The following is a 24,991-nucleotide window of genomic DNA, read 5'->3' on the forward strand; positions in this document are numbered from 1 at the left end:
TGCTGAGGTTACAGGCATGAGTCACCGCGCCGGCCTCCAAACGTTTTTAAAAGATACTGGTGCTATTTCTAAAACATCCAAAAAGTTTGCGTGGAACATCCTTTTTACTTCATCTTAATAACCTAAATCAACATGCTATAGGTCTCGCATTTCCGAAGAACATCTTCTTCCTGGAATGGACGCGGTCTTCTGCCCACAAGAGCTATGGCCTTGGTGCCCGAGCGCGTGTGCAGAGCGTCAACTGCTGCGTCTCCCGCAGTCCCCGCCCGCACCAAGTGGAAACTACAATTCCCGGCGGCCCCGGCAGACGGCGGGCCGCAACCCGGGCTGACAGCTGGCCTCCGCCCTAGGCGCCTGCGCAGTAGCGGAGCTGCCGGCCGTGATGTTCCCGCCAATTCCTGTGGTAGTCCTGACTGTGCCGAGTTCAGCGCTCAATGGAGACGTTTGACCCCACCGAGCTGCCCGAGCTGCTTAAACTTTATTACCGGAGGCTCTTTCCCTACTCCCAGTACTATCGCTGGCTCAACTACGGCGGAGGTGATGGAGGCGAGGAATGGGGTCGGGAGCGGAGTGTGAGGAGGTTTGAGGCGGGGTGTCCTTAGAATGACAATATGAAGCTCCTTCTATGCGCCAGGCTTTGTGCCGCGCGCCTTCATTTGCTCTCTGGAGCACGCCCCACCACTTCCTAGGTGTAAATGGGCCGAAAGAGGATATAATAGCCAGCCTGCGGACACACGGTAAAAAAAAAAAAAAAAAAAAAAAGCAGAGCCACCGCTCCTACCTCTGCGTGGTCAAGCTCACATTAGGTGCCCCGTTTACCTGCTGCGGTGCCCAGGGGGTTACTGGGGTGTAGCGTGAAGCTGCAGAGACATAGTTTGCATCAGGAGCGGAAGGGCCTTTCGCAGAGGAGAAATACTTTCTTCCTTGCAGCTGAATTTATTAGTGCGAATCGAGGAGGGAGGGGTGGTGTTACATATTTAAAATAGTTATGTATCTGTTTCGTCTTTTGTACCTTTTCCTAGCAAATATGGAATGGTAACTGCTTTCAAATTAGGGACTAGTTCTTGGGGATTTTGTTTTGTTTTTCTTTTACATCTACCATGGTGTTGAGCATAGGGGGCTCATTAAAAACATCTTCTCAGGCCGAGTGCCGCGGCTCACGCCTGTAATCCAGCACTTTGGAAAGGAGGAGTAACTTCCAAGGTGGAAGTTACCTTTGGAAAGGAGGAGTAACTTCCACGGAGGACGGATTACCTGAGGTCAGGAGTTCGAGACCAACCTGGCCAACATGGTGAAACCCGGTCTCTACAAAAAATACAAAAATTATCTGGGCGTAGTGGCTCGCGTGCGTGTAGTCCTAGCTACAGTCTCCGGAGGCTGAGGTGGTAGGATCCCTTGAACCCGGGAGGCGGAGGTTGCAGTGAGCCTATATGGAGCCCCTGCACTCCAGTCTGGGCGACAGTGCAGGAAGCAAGATGCCCTTTCCGAAAAAAAAAAACTTCTCATTGGCTAAAGTTATAGTGTCCTGCGCCAAATAAAGTAGCAAATTAACTTTAAAATGTACATTTATTTTGCAGTGATAAAGAATTACTTTCAACACCGTGAATTTTCATTCACATTGAAAGATGATATTTACATTCGCTACCAATCCTTCAACAACCAGAGTGATCTGGAAAAGGAGATGCAGAAAATGAATCCATACAAGATTGATATAGGCGCAGTATATTCCCACAGAGTAAGAAATCTTTTTTTAATGTATTTTGTTGTTGTATTTTGTATACCAAGAATGGGTTAATTCCGCTTGCGTTTTGAGATTAAAGTTTTAGAGTTTATTCTAGATGAAAAGCCACTTTTTAATTGTTTGGCAAGTGATTAATCCTTTTTTGTTCTTTGACATTCTACATTACTGATGAAATCATTTGGGAGTGAATTGGTTGCATTCTTACTAGGACAAAAAAATTGAGTATCTGGCTATTAGGAAGAGAAAGTCGACGTGATTTAAGAAAGGGAAATAATTAGCCAGGCGTAGTGGTATGCACCTGTAATCCCAGCAACTCAGGAGGCTGAGGCAGGAGAATCGCTTGAACCCGGGAAGCAGAGGTTGCAGTGAGCCGAGATCGCGCCATTGCACTCCAGTCTGGGTGACAGAGCGAGACTTGGCCTCAACGAAAAAAAAAAGAGGGAAATAAAAGAGAATTACATTCTCTCCCACCTTGGAAGTTACTCCTTTTTTTTTTTTTTTTTTTTTTGATACGGAGCCTCGCTTTGTCGCCCAAGCTGAAGTGCAGTGGCGCAATCTCTGCTCACTTGCAAGCTCCGCCTCCACCCCGGCCGCCAGCACACCAGGCCAATTTTTTCTACTTTTTAGTAGAGACTGGGTTTAACCGTGTTAGCCAGGATGGTCTCGATCTCCTGACCTTGTGATCCACCTGTCTCGGTCTGCCAAAGTGCTGGGATTACAGGCGTGAGCCACCGCACCCGGCCTCTTTTTTTCTTTTAATTGTTTATTTTTATTGAGGTAAAATATACATACAAAATTATTATCTTTACCACATTGAAGTGTACAGTTCAGTCATAATAAATATTTGTATTATTTTTCCTTCATACCCCTGGAGTTATTCTTGATTCCTCTCTTTCTCACACTCCCATACCCATTCTATTAGGAAATCCCTTTGGCTCTACCATAAGTATATCTAAAATCCAACCACTACTGCCAGTGCTACCAACATTATCATCTCATCTGAATTACTGTAAAAACCTCCCAGCAGTTTGCCCTTGTAGAATCTAGAGTCCATTCTCAATACAGAAGCTAGAGTGATCCTTTTAAAACAACTCAGAATCTGTGATTCCTCTGCTCAAAACATTATCTGGTGGCTGCTCATTTCACTGACTAAAAGTCCTTCTCTCCCCCTTATTCATTCCTGCCACACTGACCCTTGCTCAAGCTGTTTCCACTGCCTAAAACCCATTTCTATACTTTGTTCATCCTCTCACCTCCTTCAAATCTTTGCTCAAATAGCACCTTCTCAGTGAAGTCTACTACAGTCTGCCACTCCTTCCATCCCCTGCCACTGGTATATTCTAAGTGCCTAGAAGAGTGCTTGGCGAGAGAGAGTACACTATAAATATTTGTTGAGTGAATGAACAAACCAAAATTGCCCTTCTTCCCCTTCTCAAATATACACACTAGTGGGTGGAGGGAATACATACATAGCATAATAGCTTTTATGTGGAGTTTTTCATATGTTATATAACTTGTTTCTTGTATCAATCCTCATTCTTTTTATAAAGGAGGAAACAGGTCCGGAGAACTTGAATAGTTTGCCCAAGCTCACACACTATTTCTAAATGATAGAGCTGGGACTTAAACCCAGGGTTTCTAACTCTAAATCCCAGACCTGTCTGTCATCATCAAAGTAAGGGGAGAAGAGGTAATAAAAGGCAAGTGGAAAAAATACTTTGGAGTTGTTTTACTTCCCCTTTATAGGTTGAGAATAAAACTGAAAATGAACTTCTAAGAAGGGTTAGGGTGCCACTCTACTTCCTTCCCCGTAATTACTAAAGGGAGAAAACATCTCATTTTTTTCTTGGGCCAAGACAGAAACATCTATAGACCTTTATTTACTCTTTGTGTTTTGTTTTGTGATTTTTATCAGTTATGTATGCACATGGTTTACAAAATCAGGTACTTCTATTCAGCTTTAAAAAAATCTACCAGGCTGGGCCGGTGGTTCATGCCTGTAACTCCAGCACTTTGAGAGGCTGAGGCAGGCAGATAACTTGAGGTCAGGAGTTCAAGATCAGCCTGGCCAACATGGTGAAACCCTATCTCTACCAAAAAATACAAAACAGCCGGACTTGGTGGCACACGCCTGTAGTCCCAGCCACTCAGGAGGCTGAGGCAGGAGAATTGCTTGAACCCAGTAGGCAGAGGTTGCAGTAGGTCAAGATCACGCCACTGCACTCCAGCCTGGGTGACAGAGTGAGACCCTGTCTAAAAAAAAATTCTGGCCGGGCGCGGTGGCTCAAGCCTGTAATCCCAGCACTTTGGGAGGCCGAGACGGGCGGATCACGAGGTCAAGAGATCGAGAGGAGACCATCCTAGCTAACACGGTGAAACCCCGTCTCTACTGAAAAAAAAAAAAAAAAAAAACTGGCCGGGCGAGGTGGCGGGCGCCTGTAGTCCCAGCTACTCGGGAGGCTGAGGCAGGAGAATGGCGTGAACCCGGGAGGCGGAGCTTGCAGTGAGCTGAGAGCCGGCCACTGCGCTCCAGCCTGGGCCGCGACAGAGCGAGACTCCGTCTCAAAAAAAAAAAAAAAAAAAAGAATTCTGCTACCCTTCCCCCTCATTTTTGGCTACCCAGAAGCAACCACTTTCTTTTTTTTATTTTTTATTATTTTTTTTTTATCTTTTTTTTGAGACGGAGTCTAGCTCTCTTGCCCAGGCTGGAGTGTAGTGGCTCGTCTCCGCTCACTGCAATTTCCACCTCTCAAGCGATTCTCCCACCTCAGCTTCCCGGGTAGCTAGGATTCTAGGCGCACACCACCACAACTTGTCTAATTTTTGTATTTTTCAGTAGAGATGGGGTTTTGCCATGTTGGCCAGGCTGGTCGCGAATTCCTGACCTCAAGTGACCCACCCGCCTTGGCCTTCCAAAGTCCTGGGATTACAGGTATGAGCTACTGCACCCGGACCCAGAAGTAACCACTTTCTTTTAGCTAAGTCTTTTTTTTTTTTTTTTTTTTTTGAGACAGGGTCTCACTCTGTCGCCCAGGCTGGAGGGCAGTGGTGCGATCTTGGCTCACTGCAACCTTCACCTCCGGGGTTCAAGCAATTCTCCTGCCTCAGCCTCCCGAGTAGCTGGGATTACAGACGTGTGCCACCACACCCGGCTAATTTTTTGTATTTTTAGTAGAGATGGGGTTTCACCATGTTAGCCAAGTTAGTCTCGATCTCCTGACCTCGTGACCCGCCCGCCTCAGCCTCCCAAAGTGTTGGGATTACAGGCATGAGCCACTGCGCCCAGCCCTGATCAGATAATTTAGAGAGGAATCTTCCAGCCTCCTGCATGAGTTGGTAGTGGAAGAGTACAGAAGTGGGTAGAAAGGGCTGGGTCTTAACATTCCACATATAAATGTCTAATTATTCCCCTAATATCAATTCATAATATCAGTACAACACACTCTTCAATTGTACTTGTTGTCCAAGTCCAGAGACCTTCTGTTTTATGCTCTCTAGAAAATAATTCAGGTGTCTTCTGCCAGGGAAATGAAAGAGCACTCACCTAGCTCTGCAAGCTAAGTATACCAATCTGGGGAGCTAACTGTTTCTTAACTAGGCTTTGACCCAATCCTCCTTTTTTTTTTCCTTCAGTCAAGGGTGGCCTTGAAAAATCTTCCTGTTTTTCATCTCAGCTTCACCACTAAACGTACTTACTCATTCCAGCAATACCTGGTTATCACCTATCCCTGAGCCTTTTGGAGTTCTGAGGTATAAATTGGGTTGCACCTCTTTTTTTTTTTTTTTTTTTTTTTTTTTTTTGAGACGGAGTCTCGCTCTGTCGCCCAGGCTGGAGTGCAGTGGCCGGATCTCAGCTCACTGCAAGCTCCGCCTCCCGGGTTCCCGCCATTCTCCTGCCTCAGCCTCCAAGTAGCTGGGACTACAGGCGCCCGCCACCTCGCCCGGCTAGTTTTTTTGTATTTTTTTAGTAGAGACAGGGTTTCACCGTGTTAGCCAGAATGGTCTCGATCTCCTGACCTCGTGATCCGCCCGTCTCGGCCTCCCAAAGTGCTGGGATTACAGGCTTGAGCCACCGCGCCCGGCCGGGTTGCACCTCTTATCTTTCCTTACCAACAGGCTAAGATTTAGTTTTTATGAATCTCCTCAGTTATCACTCCCTTCTGACTTACAGTTATAAAAACTTATGGTGGTATTACCCTCTCGGGTTCTTCTTTTTTTGAGACAGTCTCACCGTAGTCACCCCGGCTGGAGTGCAGTGGTGTGATCTTGGCCCACAGCAACTTCCACCTCCTAGGTTCAAATGATTCTCCTGCCTCAGCCTCCCAAATAGCTGGGACTACAGGCGTATGCCACCATACCCAGCTAATTTTTTTATCTTTGGTAGGGAGACAGAGTTTCACCATATTGGCCAGGCTGGTTTCGAACTCCTGACCTCAAGTGATCTGCCCGCCTCAGCCTCCCAAAGTGCTGGGATTACAGGCATGAGCCACCACGCCCAGCCTCTCATAGCCTCTTTATAATAAAGTCTCAATTCAAACTAATTGGGGAGATCTTTTTGAATTACTGAAAAATTTTAAATACTTGTATGTATAGTACATACAAGTAAAGGTTCTTAAAACACCTTGCAATAGGCCATTATTTGTATATGTTCCCTTGTCAGAAATCTAAAAACAGCTTTATTATTATCCTTATTGACCAACAAACATTTATGATGGATATATATTCATTAAACTCTGCTTTAAGTTGGTGAAAGTTAAGATTCTCATCAATTGTGTATGTGTGAGATCCAAAATAATGAACTTTCACTGCCATAAAGTTGGCATTATAGAGTCTCTTTGTTTCTCTTTGGTATCTTTTTCCATATGGGTAGAAAATAAGCAGATTTAGCAATATGGCAGCTCTTATAGAAACTTATCAATATTTTGTATTTGTAGCCCAATCAACACAATACGGTGAAGCTGGGAGCTTTCCAGGCTCAGGAAAAAGAACTGGTATTTGACATTGACATGACAGACTATGACGATGTGAGGAGATGTTGTAGGTGAGCACTGTGTCTTGCTGTTAGGGTGGGTGATACCACTGACAATGAGTAATGATGACTCTGCTCTAGTTCTGCAGACATATGTCCTAAGTGCTGGACCCTCATGACAATGGCCATACGCATCATTGACAGAGCATTGAAGGGCAAGTATCAGCAGTTTCTGAATGGGGTCAAGTGTGAGAATCGGTTTTCCTCTGACTACTATTAGTCTCTGTATTATGTGATCAAATCTCATTAATTTCTTTTTTTTTTTTTGAGACGGAGTCTCACTTTGTCAGCTGGACAAAGTGAGAGTGCAGTGGCGTGATCTCGACTCACTGCAACCTCCGCCTTCTGGGTTCAAGCGATTCTCCTGTCTCAGCCCCCTGAGTAGCTGGGACTACAGGTGTGTGCCACCACGCCCAGCTAATTTTTGTATTTTTAGTAGAGGCGGCATTTCACCATGTTGGTCAGGCTGGTCTCGAACTCCTGACCTCGTGATCCGCCTGCCTCGGCCTCCCAAAGTGCTGGGATTACAGGTGTGAGCCACCACGCCCAGCCTAATAAAATAATTTTTAAAAAAAGAAAAATTCCTAGCAGAGAGACTAGGATGGGTAAAGAGATGAAGCAAGAACATGGGGAGCACAGGAAACAACAAGTAATTTAATATATATTAATTAAGGAGTTTATGGATTTGTTTTAAAACCTATTATTTCTCTCCTCCTCAGAGGACTTTGGGTTTAAGCATCGTCTCTGGGTATATTCTGGAAGGAGAGGTGTTCATTGTTGGGTCTGCGATGAATCAGTTAGAAAATTGTCTTCTGCAGTACGTTCTGGGATAGTTGAGTATTTGAGCCTTATAAAGGTAAGGTCCTCTTAATTCTAATTTGCATTGCTTTAGTTTATAGATGTTACCAAGCCTGATATGTTTACTATCAAAGAAAATGAGACTATCTTTTTTTTTTCTTTTTTTTTTTGAGATGGAGTCTCACTCTGTTGCCCAGGCTGGACTATAATGTCACAATCTTGGCTCACTGCCAGCTCCATCTCCTGGGTCCAAGCAATTTTCCTCAGCCTCCAGAGTAGCTGGGACTACAGGCACCCGCCACCATGCCCAGCTAAATTTTGTATTTTTAGTAAAGACTGAGTTTCACCATGTTGGCCAGGCTGGTCTAGAACTCCTGGCCTCAGGTGATTCACCCACCTCAGCCTCCCAAAGTGCTGGGATTACAGGCATGAGCCACCGTGCTGGCCTGAAACTATCTTTAATGGCATTCACATCGCAGAGTAAATGATCTTACCAACAGATCATTTAAAGTCATAGTAGCTACATGTTTTAAGATATTTCATTTTATTTTGCTATAAAAATCTTCGTTTGTGGCATATATAAAATAATAGATAAGGCCGGACGCGGTGGCTCATGCTTGTAATCCCAGCACTTTGGGAGGCCAAGGCGGGCAGATCATCTGAGGTCGGGAGTTCGAGACCAGGCTGACCAACATGGAGAAACCCCGACTCTACTAAAAATACAAAATTAGCCAGGCATGGTTGTACATGCCTGTAATCCCAGCTACTAGGAGGCTGAGGCAGGAGAATCGCTTGAACCTGGGAGGCAGAGGTTGTGGTGAGCCGAGATCACACCATTGCACTCCAGCCTGGGCAACGAGCAAAACTCCATCTCAAAAAATAATAATAATAATAGATAAAATAGATTTATCGTATATAAAATAGTAGAACTTGTTAAAGTTTGGTTTTGATTTTGTTTTGTTGTTGTTGTTGTTTTTGAGACACGGTTTCACCCTGTCACCCAGGCTGGAGTACAGTGATGTGACCACAGCTTACTGCAGTCTTGACCTCCTGGTCTCAAGTGATCCTTCTACCTCAGCCCCCTGAGTAGCTGGGACTAAAGGATGCGCCACCATGCCCAGCTAATTTTTAAATTTTTTGCAAAAACAAGATCTCACTATATTGCCCAGGGTGTTCTTGAACTCCTAAACTCAAACTATCCTCCCACCTCTGCCTCCCAAAATGCTGAGATTACGGGTGTGAGCCACCGCATCCAGCCTATGAATTTTTTTTTTTTTTTTTTTGAGACAGTCTCGCTCTGTCGCCCAGGCTGGAGTGCAGTGGCGCAATCTCTGCTCACTGCAACCTCCGTGTCCCGGGTTCAAGCAATTCTTCTGTCTCAGCCTCCCAAGTAGCTGGGATTACAGGCACTTATCACCACGCCTGGCTAATTTTTGTATTTAGCCAGGTGTGGTGTCAAGTGGAAACAGGGTTTCATCATATTGGTCAGGCTGGTCTGGAACTCCTGACCTCAGGTGATCCACCCACCTCAGCCTCCCAAAGTGCTGGGATTACAGGTGTGAGCCACCACGTCCACCATCTTATATGCTGTCCGTCATTGACTAAAATGTCATTATGTTGCACATGACTGTATTTATACTGTGTACATGAAGTTCTTTTTTAATGATTTATTTTTCAGGGTGGTCAAGATGTTAAAAAGAAAGTTCACCTAAGTGAAAAAATTCACCCTTTTATCAGGTCTGTTGGAAAAGTCTCCATACGCTTTAAGGTGTCTCATTTACTGGCATGTGCCTTTAGAGTTAACTTGCTATCAATTTTCACTGCTGGGTAGCATTTTATAATAATAATAGCTATGGTTAATTGAGTGCCTATTTTATGCTGCAGTATTCCTAATAGGTGTTTTACAGATGTTCTCATTGCTCTTCACAAAAACCCCACAAGAGACTTGATGGTATCTCCATTTATAGATAAGGAAAGTGAGTTTTAGAGAGATTTTATAATAAGCTTGGCATCACACAACAAGTTAGTTGTTAAATTTAGGATTCATGCCCTGGTCTGCCTGACTCCAAAGCCCATGCTTTTTCCACTGAATTCACTACTTCTCTAGGATAGTGGAAAAAACCTTATATTAGGAGTAAAAATTCCTATTCTGCCATGTACTATGATCTTGATAAAATACTGCTGCCTCCATTTCCTTATCTCTATGATGGGAAGAACAACATCCACTCTACCTGTCTCACAGTTGTATCAATGATTAAGTGAAAGAGTTAAATGTGATGCATATTTGTGAACTGCAAACATTATATGATTGTTGAGATATTAATACAAGCAATTCACAGTGGAAAGTGTAGGCTGCATGCCACATTCTGCTACTGATGTATTATGGTGTCCTGGGTTGGTTACTTTCTACCCTTATTGCGTATATTAACCTTCTAAGTTGTGCGGTTTAAAAAGTAAACATTTCTTGTATACATATTCTGTGCCAGGTTCTATGCCAGGTTATTTTCCCTTAAAATGTCTCATTTAATTATCATAATCCTGCAAAGGGTGGTATTCCCATTTTACCTAGTTAAGTTCTAAAAATGTCATGAAAATAAGCAGTAGTCTTCCCTACAATGGCAGCAATACCTATGTGGCATATGTGTTACTAATAGTGTTGGGACTCTGTTGTTATTGTTGTTCCTACAGAAAATCTATTAACATAATAAAAAAATACTTTGAAGAATATGCCTTGGTTAATCAAGATATTCTCAAAAATAAAGAAAGCTGGGATAAGATTTTAGCCCTTGTTCCTGAAAATATCCTTTCCCGTGATCATTTCTGTGTGAGCTAGTTGTTTTGATCTGTGATATTATAAATGTTAGATATGTCTGCTTGTAAGTTGTCATATACTTATAAGTTTAATCTTTTTTATACAAAATATCTCTTGTATTTCTGGATTTTAGTATCTCTGGTCTGGAACACAATAAAAAATGGGGCCATGTTGCAAATCAGTTTTCTCATTTTGGAAGTTGGTCCTAGAATTAATGGCTAAAGAATGGTGAATCACATAGTCAAAACACATGCAGACCAGGGAAAACTTTACACCATACCTTATAGTTATTTTGGCACTCTTTTTGTTATATCATCACTGTATTTTTACAGTGGAAGATTTCAGTGATACAACTGGTGTTGGTTTGTTTTTTGGGGGTTGTTTGTTTTTTGAGACAGAGTCTCACTCTGTTGCCCAGGCTGGAGTGTGCAGTGTTGCGATCTTGGCTTACTGCAACCTCCGCCTCCCAGGTTCAAACGATTCTCCTGCCTCAGCCTCCCAAGTAGCTGGGACTACAGGCGTGCGCCACCATGCCCAGCTAATTTTTGTATTTTTAGTAGAGACAGGGTCTCACCATGTCGGCCAGGCTGGTCTCAAACTCCTGACCTCAAATGATCCACCCACCTTAGCCTCCCAAAGTGTTGGGAATACAGGCATGAGCCACTGTGCCCAGCCGAATACAGCTATTGAGTTTAACATTTGTGGGGTGGGTTGTTTGTCTGTTGAGATGGAGTCTCACTCTGTCACCCAGGCTGTAGTGCAGTGGCACAATCTCTGCTCACTGCAACCTTCACCTTGCGGGTTTAAACAATTTTCCTGCCTCAGCCTCCAGAGTAGCTACGATTACAGATGTGAGCCACCATGCCCTGCTGATTTTTCTATTTTTAGTAGAGATGGGGTTTCACCACGTTCGCCAGGCTGGTCTCAAACTCCTGACCTCACGTGATCCACCCACCTCAGCCTCCCAAAGTGCTGGGATTACAGGCTTGAGCCACCATGCCCGACCAACATTTATAGTTCAAGGAACATTAATAACTACTTTCTAAGTATCTATAAGATACCCTTGTGGTAATACATACTTAAAACTAAGTTGTTCATTGATGTCCCCTAAATGAGTCTGTTCCTTAATGACCCATCACCAATTCATGATGAACTTCAACAAGGCTTCCAAAAGTCTCAAAATTCACTTCAGCGTTGGGAGCACTTGAAGAAAGTAGCCAGCAGATGTCAGGTATGTTCCATTGAAATCTGTATTACAGCTATAATAATGCAATTCTTAATTAAGTTGATTGTTTTGCCTAGTCAGTTAAAGATGGTTGAAGATCTTTTTTTTTTTTTTTTGAGACGGAGTCTCACTCTGTCGCCCAGGCTGGAGTGCAGTGGCCGGATCTCAGCTCACTGCAAGCTCTGCCTCCCGGGTTCACGCCATTCTCCTGCCTCAACCTCCCAAGTAGCTGGGACTACAAGCGCCCACCACCTCACCCAGCTAGTTTTTTGTATTTTTTTAGTAGAGATGGGGTTTCACCGTGTTAGCCAGGATGGTCTCGATCTCCTGACCTCGTGATCCACCCGTCTCGGCCTCCTAAAGTGCTGAGATTACAGACTTGAGTCACTGCGCCTGGCCTGAAGATCATTTCTTTAACTTTCTTTAAAGAAATCCTCAACTGTTCCTACTGATCCTCATGTTGGCCTTGTATCTGCTTTTAGAATAACATCAAAAATGACAAATATGGACCCTGGCTGGAGTGGGAGATTATGCTCCAGTACTGTTTTCCACGGCTGGATATCAATGTCAGCAAAGGAATCAATCATCTACTGAAGAGCCCTTTTAGTGTTCATCCTAAAACAGGTACTACACAAGGGAACTAAGGAAAACTAAAAGAAAAATGAGTTGCTATTTGCTTTAGTAAGCATGGCATTAGGGCTGAATATATATAATGTCTGTGATTTAAAGGTAGAAGAATTGCTCTGTCACCTAATACCTAAATTAGTTTTTTATATTGTCAGTTAAGTAGCTACCAGATTAGTTTCTACTATGTAACTGTTTTTCAGTTGGGTTTCTGAGGTTCCATATTAGATTTGGAGAGGACCGTCAAAATCTTAGGACAACAACTCTCATTGTACAGATGAGAAAACGGTGGCCCAAGATGTAACTTATCCAAAGACATAAAAAAAAAAATTGTGTGTGGCCATATGTGGTGGCTTACTCCTGTAATCCCAGCACTTGAGGAGGGCAAGGTGGGCAAATCACTTGTGCCCCAGAGTCTGACACCAGCCTAGACAACATGTCTAAACCCCCTTTCTACAAAAAATACACAAAGTAACTAGACATGGTGGTGCATGCCTGTAGTTCCAGCTACTCAAGAGGCTAAGCCAGGAGGATCACTTGAGCCTGGGAAGTTAAGGCTGCAGTGAGCTGTGATGGTGCCACTGCACTCCAGTCTGGGCGACAGAGTGAGACCTTGTCTCACAAAAAAAAGAAAAAAGAAAAAAAGAAAGAAATGCAATGAACTCTACTAGCACTGACAAAAACAAAATTTTTTTTTTTTCGAGACAGAGTCTCATGCTGTCACCCAGGCTGGAGTGCACCGATGCAGTCTCGGCTCACTGAAGGCTCAATCTCCCAAACTCAAGCAATCCTTCTGCCTCACCCTCCTGAGTAGCTGCTACTACAGTCACGTGCTACCACAGCCAGCTAATATTTTGTAGACAGGGTTTTGCCATATTGCCCAGGATGGTCTTGAACTCTTGAGGTCAAGCAATTCACCTGCCCCAGTCTCCCAAAGTGCTGGGATTACAGACATGAGCCACTGCACCCAGCCTCATGTCATTTTTGAGATGTGTTAAATTCTGTATGGTATCCTAGAGGGGGTTAAAAGAGTAGAGTAATTTCTATTTTATTTCCAGAATGCTTTTTAAAGGTATCTGACATGTGGGTATCTGTATTGATCTCAATAAAAAAAAACCAAGCTAATGTAAATATAATATTTCCATCTATTTTGTTCTGTTTTCAGGACTTACTAAATCTGAGATTGTCCTGAACTTAAATATGGAATATTTAAATATACTTTATTTCTAAATATAGAAATAAAAGTAGGGATAAGAGCAACTGGGAAATAGCTCTTATTAAAACAGTCTTCATGGGCCGGGCGCAGTGGCTCAAGCCTGTAATCCCAGCACTTTGGGAGGCCGAGACAGGCGGATCACGAGGTCAGGAGATTGAGTCCATCCTGGCTAACACGGTGAAACCCCATCTCTACTAAAAAATCAAAAAAACTAGCCAGGCGAGGTGGTGGGCACCTGTAGTCCCAGCTACTCGGGAGGCTGAGGCAGGAGAATGGCGTGAACCTGGGAGGCGGAGCTTGCAGTGAGCTGAGATCCGGCCACTGCACTCCAGCCTGGGCGACAGAGCGAGACTCCGTCTCAAAAAAAAAAAAAAAGTCTTCACATTTGCTTTTTGGTGTTTTTGTTTTTTTTTTTTTTTTTTCCGAGACAGAGTCTCGCTCTGTCACCCAGGCTGGAATGCAGTGGCGTGATCTTGGCTCACTGCAACCTCCGCCTCCCAGGTTCAAGCAGTTCTCTACCTCTCCCTCCCAAGTAGCTGGGATTACAGGCACCCGCTATCACACCTGGCTAATTTTTGTATTTTTAGTAGAGACGGGGTTTCACTATCTTGGCCAGGCTGGTCCTGAACACTTGACCTCGTGATCCACCCTCCTCGGCCTCCCAAAGTGCTGGGATTACAGGTATGAGCTGCTGCGCCTGGCCAGTTGTTTTCTAAAGAGAAGTAAAAGGCATGCTGGACATGGTGGTTCACACCTGTAATCCTAGCAACTCAGGAGGCTGAGGCAAGAGGATTGTTTTGAGGCCAGAAGTTCAAGGCCAGCCTGGGCAACACAGTGAGACCCCCAACTCAACAAAAATTGAAAAACTGGCCAGGCCAGGTGCAGTAGCTCACATCTATAATCCCAGCACTTTGGGAGACAACTGAGGTGGGAGGATCACTTGAGCCCAGGACTTCAAGCCTGCAGTGAGCTATGACCATGCTACTATACTTCAGCATGGGTGACAAAGTGAGACCTTAACTCTAAAAACAAGTAAGGGCACAGCTAATGTGAAAGTACTTTAATTTATATTTCTAAATACAGTTCTTAACAGATAAGTTTAACCCTTTGTCTAAGCCTTAGATAAAAAATTGTAACGAAAAATAACTTATAGGAGATGCCTATAATGATTTATAGTCCACAATCATCAGTTTATAACTTTTGCTTCTTACAGGTCGCATATCTGTGCCTATTGATTTGCAGAAAGTGGACCAGTTTGATCCATTTACTGTTCCAACCATAAGGTATGTTTCAGATCATTGATCACTCCTTGTTTGTAATTGTTGTTCTGAATTTTAAATAAATTGGATTAGCCTCCTTCTTAGAGAATTAGTTGCATGGGAACGGTATATTTGGTTAGGGAAACCAAATAAGGTTCAAAGGTTAGATGATGATGCCCTAATAGAACAATACAAGCGTTTCACCTGCTGTTATGTAAGAAAAAGATTTTTTTTTTTTTTTTTTTTTTTTTTTTGAGACGGAGTCTGACTCTGTCGCCCAGGCTGGAGTGCGGTGGCCGGATCTCAGCTCACTGCAAGCTCCGCCTCCCAGGTTCACGCCATTCTCCTGCCTCAGCCTCCCAAGTAGCTGGGACTACAGGCGCCCGCCTCGTCGCCCGGCTAGTTTTTTGTATTCTTTAGTAGAGACGGGGTTTCACCGTATTAGCCAGGATGGTCTCGATCTCCTGACCTTGTGATCCGCCCGTCTCGGCCTCCCAAAGTGCTGGGATTACAGGCTTGAGCCACCGCGCCCGGCCAAGAAAAAGATTTTAAGGTCAAATAAATTTAGGAAATTCTGACTTAAACAGATTAAAAGTATCTTTTACTACAGTATTTCACGGTCTTTCATATGATAATATGCATGAAAAACTCCAAGAAGAGATCATGCTGTTTAGAATATCCCAAATTTAAGTTGACCACATAATTTTTTTACAGTAAATTTTATGGGATTCACATGCTATTATACACTGGATAATGCTGACCAGAAACTAACATTAAACTTCTCTTGTTCGTGGCCAGGCACGGTGGCTCATGCCTATAATCCCAACACTTTGAGAGGGCAGGGTGGGCGGATCACAAGGTCAAGAGATCGAGACCATCCTGGCCAACATGGTGAAACCCTGTCTCTACTAAAAATACAAAAATTAGCTGGGCTTGGTGGCACATGCCTGTAGTCCCAGCTACTCAGGAGGCTGAGGCAGGAGGATCACTTGAACCTGGGAGGCGGAGGTTGCAGTGAGCCAAGATCGTACCACTGCAGTCCAGCCTGGCAACAGAGTGAGACTCCATCTCAAAAAAAAAAAAAAAAAAAAAAATCTCGTTCTGCTCAAAAAAAAAAAAAAATTCTCTGGTTCTGTTACTTGCAGCTTCATCTGCCGTGAATTGGATGCCATTTCCACTAATGAAGAGGAAAAAGAGGAGAATGAAGCTGAATCTGATGTCAAACATACAACCAGAGGTAAGATAATATATTGAAGCTTCACTTTAATACAGGGTTTTTATATAGATATCCATCTGTCACTCCAATAATTAATTCTCTGATTCAGCCAGAATGGATCAGCATTTGTCCTGGAACTGCATACAATGTTTGTGTCCTTTCTTCAGCAGTTACCCAAGTGGTGTTACTGAATCCAGTCTGATTCAACACATATTTCCTAAACAACTTCTAAATGCTAGGATCTATACTGTAAGATTAAACTATCAATAAGTATGAATAATCAGTCTCTGAGATTCATCACCTATTTATTTAACAACTATTATATATGCAGTACTTTTGTTCTTTGTTTCTGATGCATATTGGTGGGTTTTATGGTAAACATATGTCTAAACTGTTTACCGAGTTGTATATTCAAGAATTTGAAGAAGCTGGCTGGGTGCAGTGGTTCACGCCTATAATCCCAGCATTTTGGGAGGCCGAGGCAGGCGGATCACTTGAGGTCAGGGGTTCAAGACCAGCCTGGCAACATGGTGAAACGCCATCTCTGTTAAATATACAAAAATTAACCAGGTGTAGTGGAAGGCGCCTGTAATCCTAGCTAGCCGGGAAGCTGAGGCAGAAGAATCGGTTGAACCCAGGAGGCAGAGGTTGCAGTGAGCCAAGATTGTGCCACTGCACTCCATCCTGGGCAAGAGAGGGAGACTGTCTCAAAAAAAAAAAAAAGACAAGAATTTGAAGAAGCTAAGGAATTTCTAAATCTTCTTGCTAATGGAAGGCAAATCTAACACCTAAGAGATACTGCAGGCCAGGCACGGTGGCTCACACCAGTAATCCCAGCACTTTGGGAGGCCCAGGTGGGCGGATCACCTGAGGTCATGAGTTCGAGACCAGCCTGACCAACATGGAGAAACCCCGTCTATCCAAAAAATACAAAATTAGCCAGGTGTGGTGGCACATGCCTGTAATCCCAGCTGCTTGGAAGGCAGAGGCAGGAGAATCGCTTGAACCTGGGAGGTGGAGGTTGTGGTGAGCCAAGATCACGCCATTGCATTCCAGCCTGGGCAACAAGAGTGAAACTCCGTCTCAAAAAAAAAAAGAGAGAGAGATGCTGCATAGCAGCACTCCCCAACCTTTTTGGCATCAGGGACCAGTTCTGTGGAAGACAATTTTTGCATGGACTTCAAAGAGATGAGGAGGAGTTGGGGATGGTTCCAGGATGAAACTTTTTTACCTCAAATCATCAGGCATTAGATTCTGATAAGAAGTGCACAACCTAGATCCCTCACATGCGCACTTCACAATAGGGTTCAAGGCCGGGCGCGGTGGCTCAAGCCTGTAATCCCAGCACTTTGGGAGGCCAAGACGGGCGGATCACGAGGTCAGGAGATCAAGACCATCCTGGCTAACACGGTGAAACTCCGTCTCTACTAAAAATAATACAAAAAACTAGCCGGGCGAGGTGGTGGGCGCCTGTAGTCCCAGCTACTAGGGAGGCTGAGGCAGGAGAATGGCGGGAACCCGGGAGGCGGAGCTTGCAGTGAGCTGAGATCCGGCCACTGCATTCCAGCCTGGGTGACAGAGCGAGACTCCGTCTCAAAAAAAAAAAAAATTGGGTTCATGCTCCTATGAGAATTTAGTGCTTCTGCTGATCTAACATAAGGCAGAGCTCAGGCAGTAATGCCCGCTAACCGCTCACCTCACACCTGTAATTCCAGCACTTTGGGAGGCTGAGGCAAGAGGATCACTTGAGCCCAGGAGTTTGAGACCACCCTGGGCAACACAGAGAGACCTTGTCTCTCCAAAAAAAAATTAGCTAGACATGCTGGCATACACCTGTGGTCTCAGCTACTCAAGAGGCTGTTTGAGCCAGGAGGTTAAGGCTGCAGTAAGCCCTGATCACACCACTGTACTCCAGCCTGGGTGTCAGAGAGATACCTTGTCTCAAAATAAAAATTATATGGCCGGGCATGGTGGCTCATGCCTGTAATCCCAGCACTCTGGGAAGTCAAGGTGGGTGGATCACCTGAGGTCAGGAATTTGAGACCAGCCTGGCCAACATGGTTAAACCCCATCTCTACTAAAAATACAAAAATTAGCCAGGCATGGTGGCGCACACCTGTAATCCCAGCTATTCAGGAGGCTGAGGCACAAGAATCACTTGAACCCGGGAGGCAGAGGTTGCAGTGAGCTGAGGTCACACCACTGCACTCCATCCTGGGCAACAGAGTGAGACTTCATCTCAAAAAAAAAGTATAATTTCTTTCTTACTCTTTTTAAAGAACTATTATGAGGATTCTTAATTCCATGCAAACATAGGATACTACTAAAATCCAAATTTTACGTGAAACTCCTTTCTTATTCTCAGTCATATTTTCCCATTGGGTATCATAGGTTATGTAATTAAGTGGATGAATAAAATTGTATATTCTTCTTTTTTTTTTTTTTAGAGAAAGAGTCTTACTCTGTCACCAGGCTGGAGTGCAGTGGTGCAATCTTGGCTCATTGCAACCTCCGCCTCCTGGGTTCAAGCGATTCTCCTGTCTCAGCCTCCCGAGTAGGTGGAGTTACAGATGCCTGCCACCACGTCCAGCTAATTTTTGTATTTTTAGTAGAGATGGGGTTTCTCCATGTTGGTCAGGCTGGTCTCGAACTCACGACCTCAGGTAATCCACCTGCCTTGGCCTCCCTAAGTTTTGGGATTACAGGCATGAGCCACTGCACCCTGCCTATATTCAAATTTTTGTTATGTACATTTTTTAAACTATTTTATAAATCAAAGAATACTTAATGCAGGCCAGGCAGAGTGGCTCATGCCTGTAATCCCAGCACTTTGGGAGGCTGAGGCGGGTGGGTCACCTGAAGTCAAGAGTTCCAAGACCAGCCTGGCCACATGGTGAAACCCCATCTTTACTAAAAATACAAAAATTAGCCGGGCGTGATGGTGGGCACATATAATCTCAGCTACTCGGGAGGCTGAGGCAGAAGAATCGCTTGAACCTGGGAGGTGGAGGTTGCAATGAGCCGAGATTGCCCCACTGCACTCCAGCCTGGGAGACAGAGCAAGACTCCATCTCAAAAAAAAAAAAAAAAAACAACAAAGCATACTCAATGTAAAAACTTCTAAATCTCCAAAAGGCATGACCCGAGCCTGAGCAACACAGCGAGACCTTGTCTCTACTAAAAATAAAAAATTAGCCAGCTGTGGTGGCACCCCCTGTGGTACCAGCCACTTGGGAGGCTGAGGTGAAGGATCTTTTTTTTTTTTTTTTTTTTTTTTTTTTTTTTTTTTTTGAGACGGAGTCTTGCTCTGCCGCCCAGGCTGGAGTGCAGTGGCCGGGTCTCAGCTCACTGCAAGCTCCGCCTCCTGGGTTTACGCCATTCTCCTGCCTCAGCCTCCCAAGCAGCTGGGACTACAGGCGCCCGCCATGTCGCCCGGCTAGTTTTTTTTGTATTTTTTAGTAGAGACGGGGTTTCACCATGTTAGCCAGGATGGTCTCGATCTCCTGACCTCGTGATCCGCCCGTCTCGGCCTCCCAAAGTGCTGGGATTACAGGCTTGAGCCACCGCGCCCGGCGTGAAGGATCATTTAAGGCATGGGCTGGGTGCGATGGCTCACACCTGTGATCCCAGCACTTTGGGAGGCCGAAGCGGGTAAATCACGAGGTCAGGAGTTCGCAACCAGCCTGACCAACATGGTGAAACCCCGTCTCTACTAAAAATACAACAGATTAGCTTGGTGTGGTGGCAGGCACCTGTAATCCCAGCTAGCTGGGAGGCTGAGGTAGGAGAATCACTTGAACCCGGGAGGCAGAAGTTGCAGTAAGCCAAGATCGCGCCACTGCACTCCAGCCTGGGCAACAGAGTCAGACTCTATCTCAAAACAAACAAACAAACAAAATATATATATATATATATATCTCTCACTAAAAGACTTTTATGAAAGAGTGTCATATATCTCAATTTTTATTACATGCAAAAATAATATTTTAGTTGGGCATGGTGGCATGTGTCTGTAATCTCAGCACTTTCAGAGGCTAAGGCTGGGAGATCACTTGAGCTCAGGAGTTCGAGACCAGCCCGGGCAACAGAGTGAGCCCTCGTCTCTACAGATACCAAAAAAAAAAAAAAATTAGTTGGGCATGGTGGTACATGCCTGTAGTTACAGCTACTCAGGAAGCAGACATGGGAGGATCCCTTGAGCCCAGGAAGTCGAGGCTGCCATGGGCCAGGACGGCACCCCTGAACTTCAGCCTGTGTGACAGAGTGAAATCTTGTCTCAATAATAATAATTTCACCTTTTTTAATGTGACTAATAGAGTATTCAAAAGTATATATGTGGCCTGACGCGGTGGCTCATGCCTGTAATCCCAGCACTTTGGGAGGCCAAGGCAGGTGGACCACAAGGTCAAGAGATCAAGACCATCCTGGCTAACATGGTGAAACCCCATCTCTACTAAAAATACAAAAAAAAAGGCCGGGTGCGGTGGCTCAAGCCTGTAATCCCAGCACTTTGGGAGGCCGAGACGGGCGGATCATGAGGTCAGGAAATCGAGACCATCCTGGCTAACCTGGTGAAACCCCGTCTCTACTAAAAAATACAAAAATCTAGCCGGGCGAGGTGGCGGGCGCCTGTAGTCCCAGCTACTCGGGAAGCTGAGGCAGGAGAATGGCGTAAACCCGAGAGGCGGAGCTTGCAGTGAGCTGAGATCCGGCCACTGCACTCCAGCCTGGGCGACAGAGCGAGACTCCGTCTCAAAAAAAAAAAAATTAGTTGGGCATGGTGGTACATGCCTGTAGTTACAGCTACTCAGGAAGCAGACATGGGAGGATCCCTTGAGCCCAGGAAGTCGAGGCTGCCATGGGCCAGGACGGCACCCCTGAACTTCAGCCTGTGTGACAGAGTGAAATCTTGTCTCAATAATAATAATTTCACCTTTTTTAATGTGACTAATAGAGTATTCAAAAGTATATATGTGGCCTGACGCGGTGGCTCATGCCTGTAATCCCAGCACTTTGGGAGGCCAAGGCAGGTGGACCACAAGGTCAAGAGATCAAGACCATCCTGGCTAACATGGTGAAACCCCATCTCTACTAAAAATACAAAAAAAAAGGCCGGGTGCGGTGGCTCAAGCCTGTAATCCCAGCACTTTGGGAGGCCGAGACGGGCGGATCATGAGGTCAGGAAATCGAGACCATCCTGGCTAACCGGTGAAACCCCGTCTCTACTAAAAATACAAAAATCTAGCCGGGCGAGGTGGCGGGCGCCTGTAGTCCCAGCTACTCGGGAAGCTGAGGCAGGAGAATGGCGTAAACCCGAGAGGCGGAGCTTGCAGTGAGCTGAGATCCGGCCACTGCACTCCAGCCTGGGCGACAGAGCGAGACTCCGTCTCAAAAAAAAAAAAATACAAAAAAAAAAATCAGCCGGGTGTGGTGGTGGGCACCTGTAGTCCAGCTACTTGGGAGGCTGAGGCAGAATGGCAGGAACCCGGGAGGCGGAGCTTGCAGTGAGCCGAGGTCACGCCACAGCACTCCAGCCTGGGTGACAGAGCAAGGCTCCGTCTCGAAAAAAAAAAAAAAAAAGTATATATGTTTCTCTCATATGTCCATTGGGCAGCACTATTCTAGAGAATTATTTTAAGAAACTTAGTTGTGCCGGGCGCGGTGGCTCACGCCTGTAATCCCAGCACTTTCGGAGGCTGAGGCCGGCAGATCACAAGGTCAGGAGATCGAGACCACGGTAAAACCCCGTCTCTACTAAAAATACAAAAAATTAGCCGGGCGCGGTAGCGGGCGCCTGTAATCCCAGCTACTCAGGAGGCTGAAGCAGGAGAATGGCATGAACTGGGGAGACGGAGCTTGCAGTGAGCCGAGATCGCGCCACTGCACTCCAGCCTGGGGGACAGAGCAAGACTCCGTCTCAAAAAAAAAAAAAAGAAACTTAATTGCGTTTTCATGTTATTGCTGCCACTATGCTAATTATAATGTACATTCTTCATAATTTAGATTATAAGAAGACCAGTCTAGCACCTTATGTGAAAGTTTTTGAACATTTTCTTGAAAACCTGGATAAATCCCGAAAAGGAGAACTTCTTAAGAAGAGTGGTAAGACTCTATACCTTTCCCTTCTATTTAGTTAGATCTTAGTATTAGTAGAAAAGGGCAATTTTTGAGTTCTGCTCTTTCTTTGCCCTCCTCCCAAAATTTACTGATTTATCTTACTATCCTTAATGTTTTGGAACTTGAGGTTCCTTAATTCAATTTAACACATAGTTATTAAACACATTCTAAGTATCAGGTCTATAAGGGAGACAAAGATGAATTAACATCATGCCCCCTTGCCCTTAAGAAGTACTAACTTGGCTGGGCACAATGGCTTATGCCTGTAATCCCAGCACTTTGGGAGACCAAGGCAGTTGGATCACTTGAGGTCAGGAGTTTGAGACCAGCCTGGCCAATATGGTGAAACCCTTTTCTACTAAAAATACAAAAAATTAGCTGGGCGTGGGGGTAGGCACCTGTAATCCCAGCTACTCAGGAGGTGGAGACATGAGAATCGCTTGAACCAGGGAGGCAGAGGTTGCAATGAGCTGAGATTGCACCATTGCACTCCAGCATGGGCAACAGAGCAAGACTCCATCTCAAAAAAAAAAGAAGTACTAACTTAGTACAAAACAAAAATGTACAAAATGCTAAGAAAGAGATTTTATCTGATGGACTCTTGAGATTTCATATGAAAATGGTGGTATCTGAACTCCTTTCAGTGAGCTGCTGTAAGAATTCTAATCCCTAGCCGGGTGCAGTGGCTCACACCTGTAACCCCAACACTTTGGGACGCTGAGGCAGGTGGATCACCTGAGGTCAGGAGTTCAAAACCAGCCTGGCCAACATAGTAAAACCCCATCTCTACTAAAAATACAAAAAATTAGCTGGGTGTGGTGGCGGGCACCTATAATCCCAGCTACTAGGGAAGCTGAGGCAGGAGAATCGCTTGAACCCAGGAGGTGGAGGTTGCAGTGAGCGGAGATCATGCCATTGCACTCCAGCCTGGGCAACAAGAGCAAAACTCTGTCTCAAAAAAAAAAAAAAAAATCCCTAGGCCGGACACAGCGGCTCACACCTATAATCCCAGCATTTTGGGAGACCGAAGCGGGCAGATCACCTGAGGTCAGGAGTTCAAGACCAGCCTGGCCAACACGGTGAAACCCCGTCTCTACTAAAAATACAAAAATTAGCCAGGCGTGTTATTGCGTGCCTGTAATCCCAGCTACTTGGGAGGCTGAGGCAGGAGAATCGCTTGAAGCCGGGAGGTGGAGGTTGCAGTGAGCCAAGATCACACTATTGTACTCCAGCCTGGGCAACGGAGCAAGACTCCATCTCAAAAAAAAAAAAAAAACTAATCCCTAATGCCAATATACTATACCATCAGGTGTGAAAAGGATTTCCACAAGCAGAAATTTGATGAGATAAGGGTATGGAGGTGGAAAAAGGCCAAGGGTTGTTCATTCTTGAAGGAACAGCAAGAGCAAAGACAGGAAAGCATCCAGTCACTCTGGAAGCCATCAAGTAGTACAGCTAATCTAGTAAACGGTGCGTCCAGAAGTGATGGGCTATAAATCCAAAGAAGCAAGCTGAATGGCCTTGAATTCCAAGCTTAGGTGTTTGGGCTTCGTTTTGGGCTTAATAGGAAGCTTTTAAAGGTTCTGAGGAAGGGAATGCCATGATTTGTAGTTTTTATCTAGACAGATAAATCTGGGCAAGGCAGGGACTAGAATAGAGCACAAGAGGCCAACTGAGCTATTGCCACTAGAACATTAGCACTGAAGATCTCCAAAAGGTGCAAATACTGGAACCATCCTTGAGACATGCTAATGATTTAGAAGTGAAGAGATGAAAGATGGAAGGGAAAATGTTATAGAAGCCAGGGAAAAGAAAAGTGCAAGATTATCAAGTGTCAGGTACAGTAGGAAACTAATAAAATCCTGCTGCATATAATAGCTGGAAGGAAATGCAAAGAGGATAGCAGTGCCAAATGAAGAGTACTCTGAATGGGAGACATCTGAGTATGTGTATAAACCAATAGGAAAAAAACCAGCAGATTGAATATTATTCAAGAGGATACTCTAGAAAACTGTGGCAATGTTATAGCAATACAAATTATCTTGCCACTTCATTTTTTATTTCAGTATGTGATAGTTTAAGCAGTAGTGCCTAAGATAATGCTCTACTCAGTAGGCACTTACATGTGTAATTACTGAATGAACGACTCTGAGCTTGGAAAGCCCGGTTGAAGCTGCCATTGCAACTGGCCATATTAAGGCCTTTGTATCCACACTGTTCCGTATTAGCTCAGCCTATAATGTGGACTTCAGCAAATGTGTAAGCATATCTTTGTGCACGATATGAGTTAAATAGAAGCATTAGGCAAAAAAGAATGTAAAAATAAAAGGGCTTTGTTCTGTTTTCCTTTGCTGTTCTTCCATATATTATCTATTCTATTTTAGATTTACAAAAAGATTTCTGAAGACAGAGCTCCTCAAACCAATGTGGATATCTTCTGCCTTCAACAACAGATCAAATACTTCAAAAGCCATTTAATAAATACAGCAGAACTATGTATGTGTCTTAAACCTCAAAGTACATTTTCCTTTACTTGAGAAATAATTTATGTTGAAAAGATTTCCTGGCCGGGCACAGTGGCTCACACCTGTAATCCCAGCACTTTGGGAGGCTGAGGCAGGCGGATCACCTGAGGTCAGCAGTTCAAGACTAGCCTGGCCAACATGGCAAAACCCCCATCTCTACTAAAACTACAAAAATTAGTCGGGTGTGGTGGTGCATACAGTAATCCTAGCTACTTGGGAGGCTGAGGCAGGAGAATTGCTTGAACCCAGGAGGCAGAGGTTGCAGTGAGCCAAGATCGCAGCCAATGGGTGACAGGCGAGACTCCATCTCAAAAAAGAAACAAAACAAAACAAAATAAGATTTCCTGAGACCACCAAAGGAGTGTCTAGGTTCCTGGAAGGAGAAATAAAAGGAGGCATAAGCGGATTGCAGATAATTTTGTAAAATTT

The 24,991-nt window shown here is 44.7% G+C and overlaps 2 protein-coding genes across 4 annotated transcripts in view; one reads left to right on the plus strand and one right to left on the minus strand.

The window, feature by feature from the left end:
* HSD17B6 (hydroxysteroid 17-beta dehydrogenase 6) overlaps positions 1-4,027 on the minus strand; it is a 42,790-nt gene extending 38,763 nt beyond the window's left edge. The window contains exon 1 of one of the 3 annotated variants that reach the window (XM_033221631.1): positions 4,009-4,027. The gene's annotated coding sequence lies outside the window, so the exon portion shown is untranslated. Of the gene's footprint in view, positions 1-781; positions 881-4,008 lie in introns of those variants that run through there. The other 2 variants (XM_033221628.1, XM_033221629.1) reach the window with 2 other exon arrangements.
* Positions 340-24,534, plus strand: PRIM1 (DNA primase subunit 1). The gene is made up of 13 exons (XM_033221621.1): positions 340-537; positions 1,578-1,735; positions 6,676-6,782; positions 6,852-6,925; positions 7,490-7,626; positions 9,247-9,305; positions 10,257-10,366; positions 11,520-11,611; positions 12,088-12,229; positions 14,659-14,728; positions 15,850-15,941; positions 21,924-22,022; positions 24,422-24,534. The coding sequence occupies exons 1-13, from the start codon at positions 435-437 to the stop codon at positions 24,439-24,441; spliced, it is 1,263 nt and encodes a 420-aa protein (XP_033077512.1). The 5' UTR covers positions 340-434; the 3' UTR covers positions 24,442-24,534.
* The last annotated feature ends 457 nt before the right edge of the window (positions 24,535-24,991 follow it).

Source organism: Trachypithecus francoisi, unplaced genomic scaffold, assembly GCF_009764315.1.
Source record: "Trachypithecus francoisi isolate TF-2019V2 unplaced genomic scaffold, Tfra_2.0 Lachesis_group11, whole genome shotgun sequence".
NCBI lineage: Eukaryota > Metazoa > Chordata > Mammalia > Primates > Cercopithecidae > Trachypithecus > Trachypithecus francoisi.

What these genes read in the sequence shown, in the direction of transcription:
- PRIM1 (XM_033221621.1), top strand. Translation starts at nt 435, where the DNA reads ATGGAGACGTTTGACCCCACCGAGCTGCCCGAGCTGCTTAAACTTTAT. An exon ending in AGTATTTGAGCCTTATAAAG is followed by an intron (nt 7,627 to 9,246) that starts GTAAGGTCCTCT and finishes TTTATTTTTCAG; the next exon opens with GGTGGTCAAGATGTTAAAAA. An exon ending in AAGTAGCCAGCAGATGTCAG is followed by an intron (nt 11,612 to 12,087) that starts GTATGTTCCATT and finishes ATCTGCTTTTAG; the next exon opens with AATAACATCAAAAATGACAA.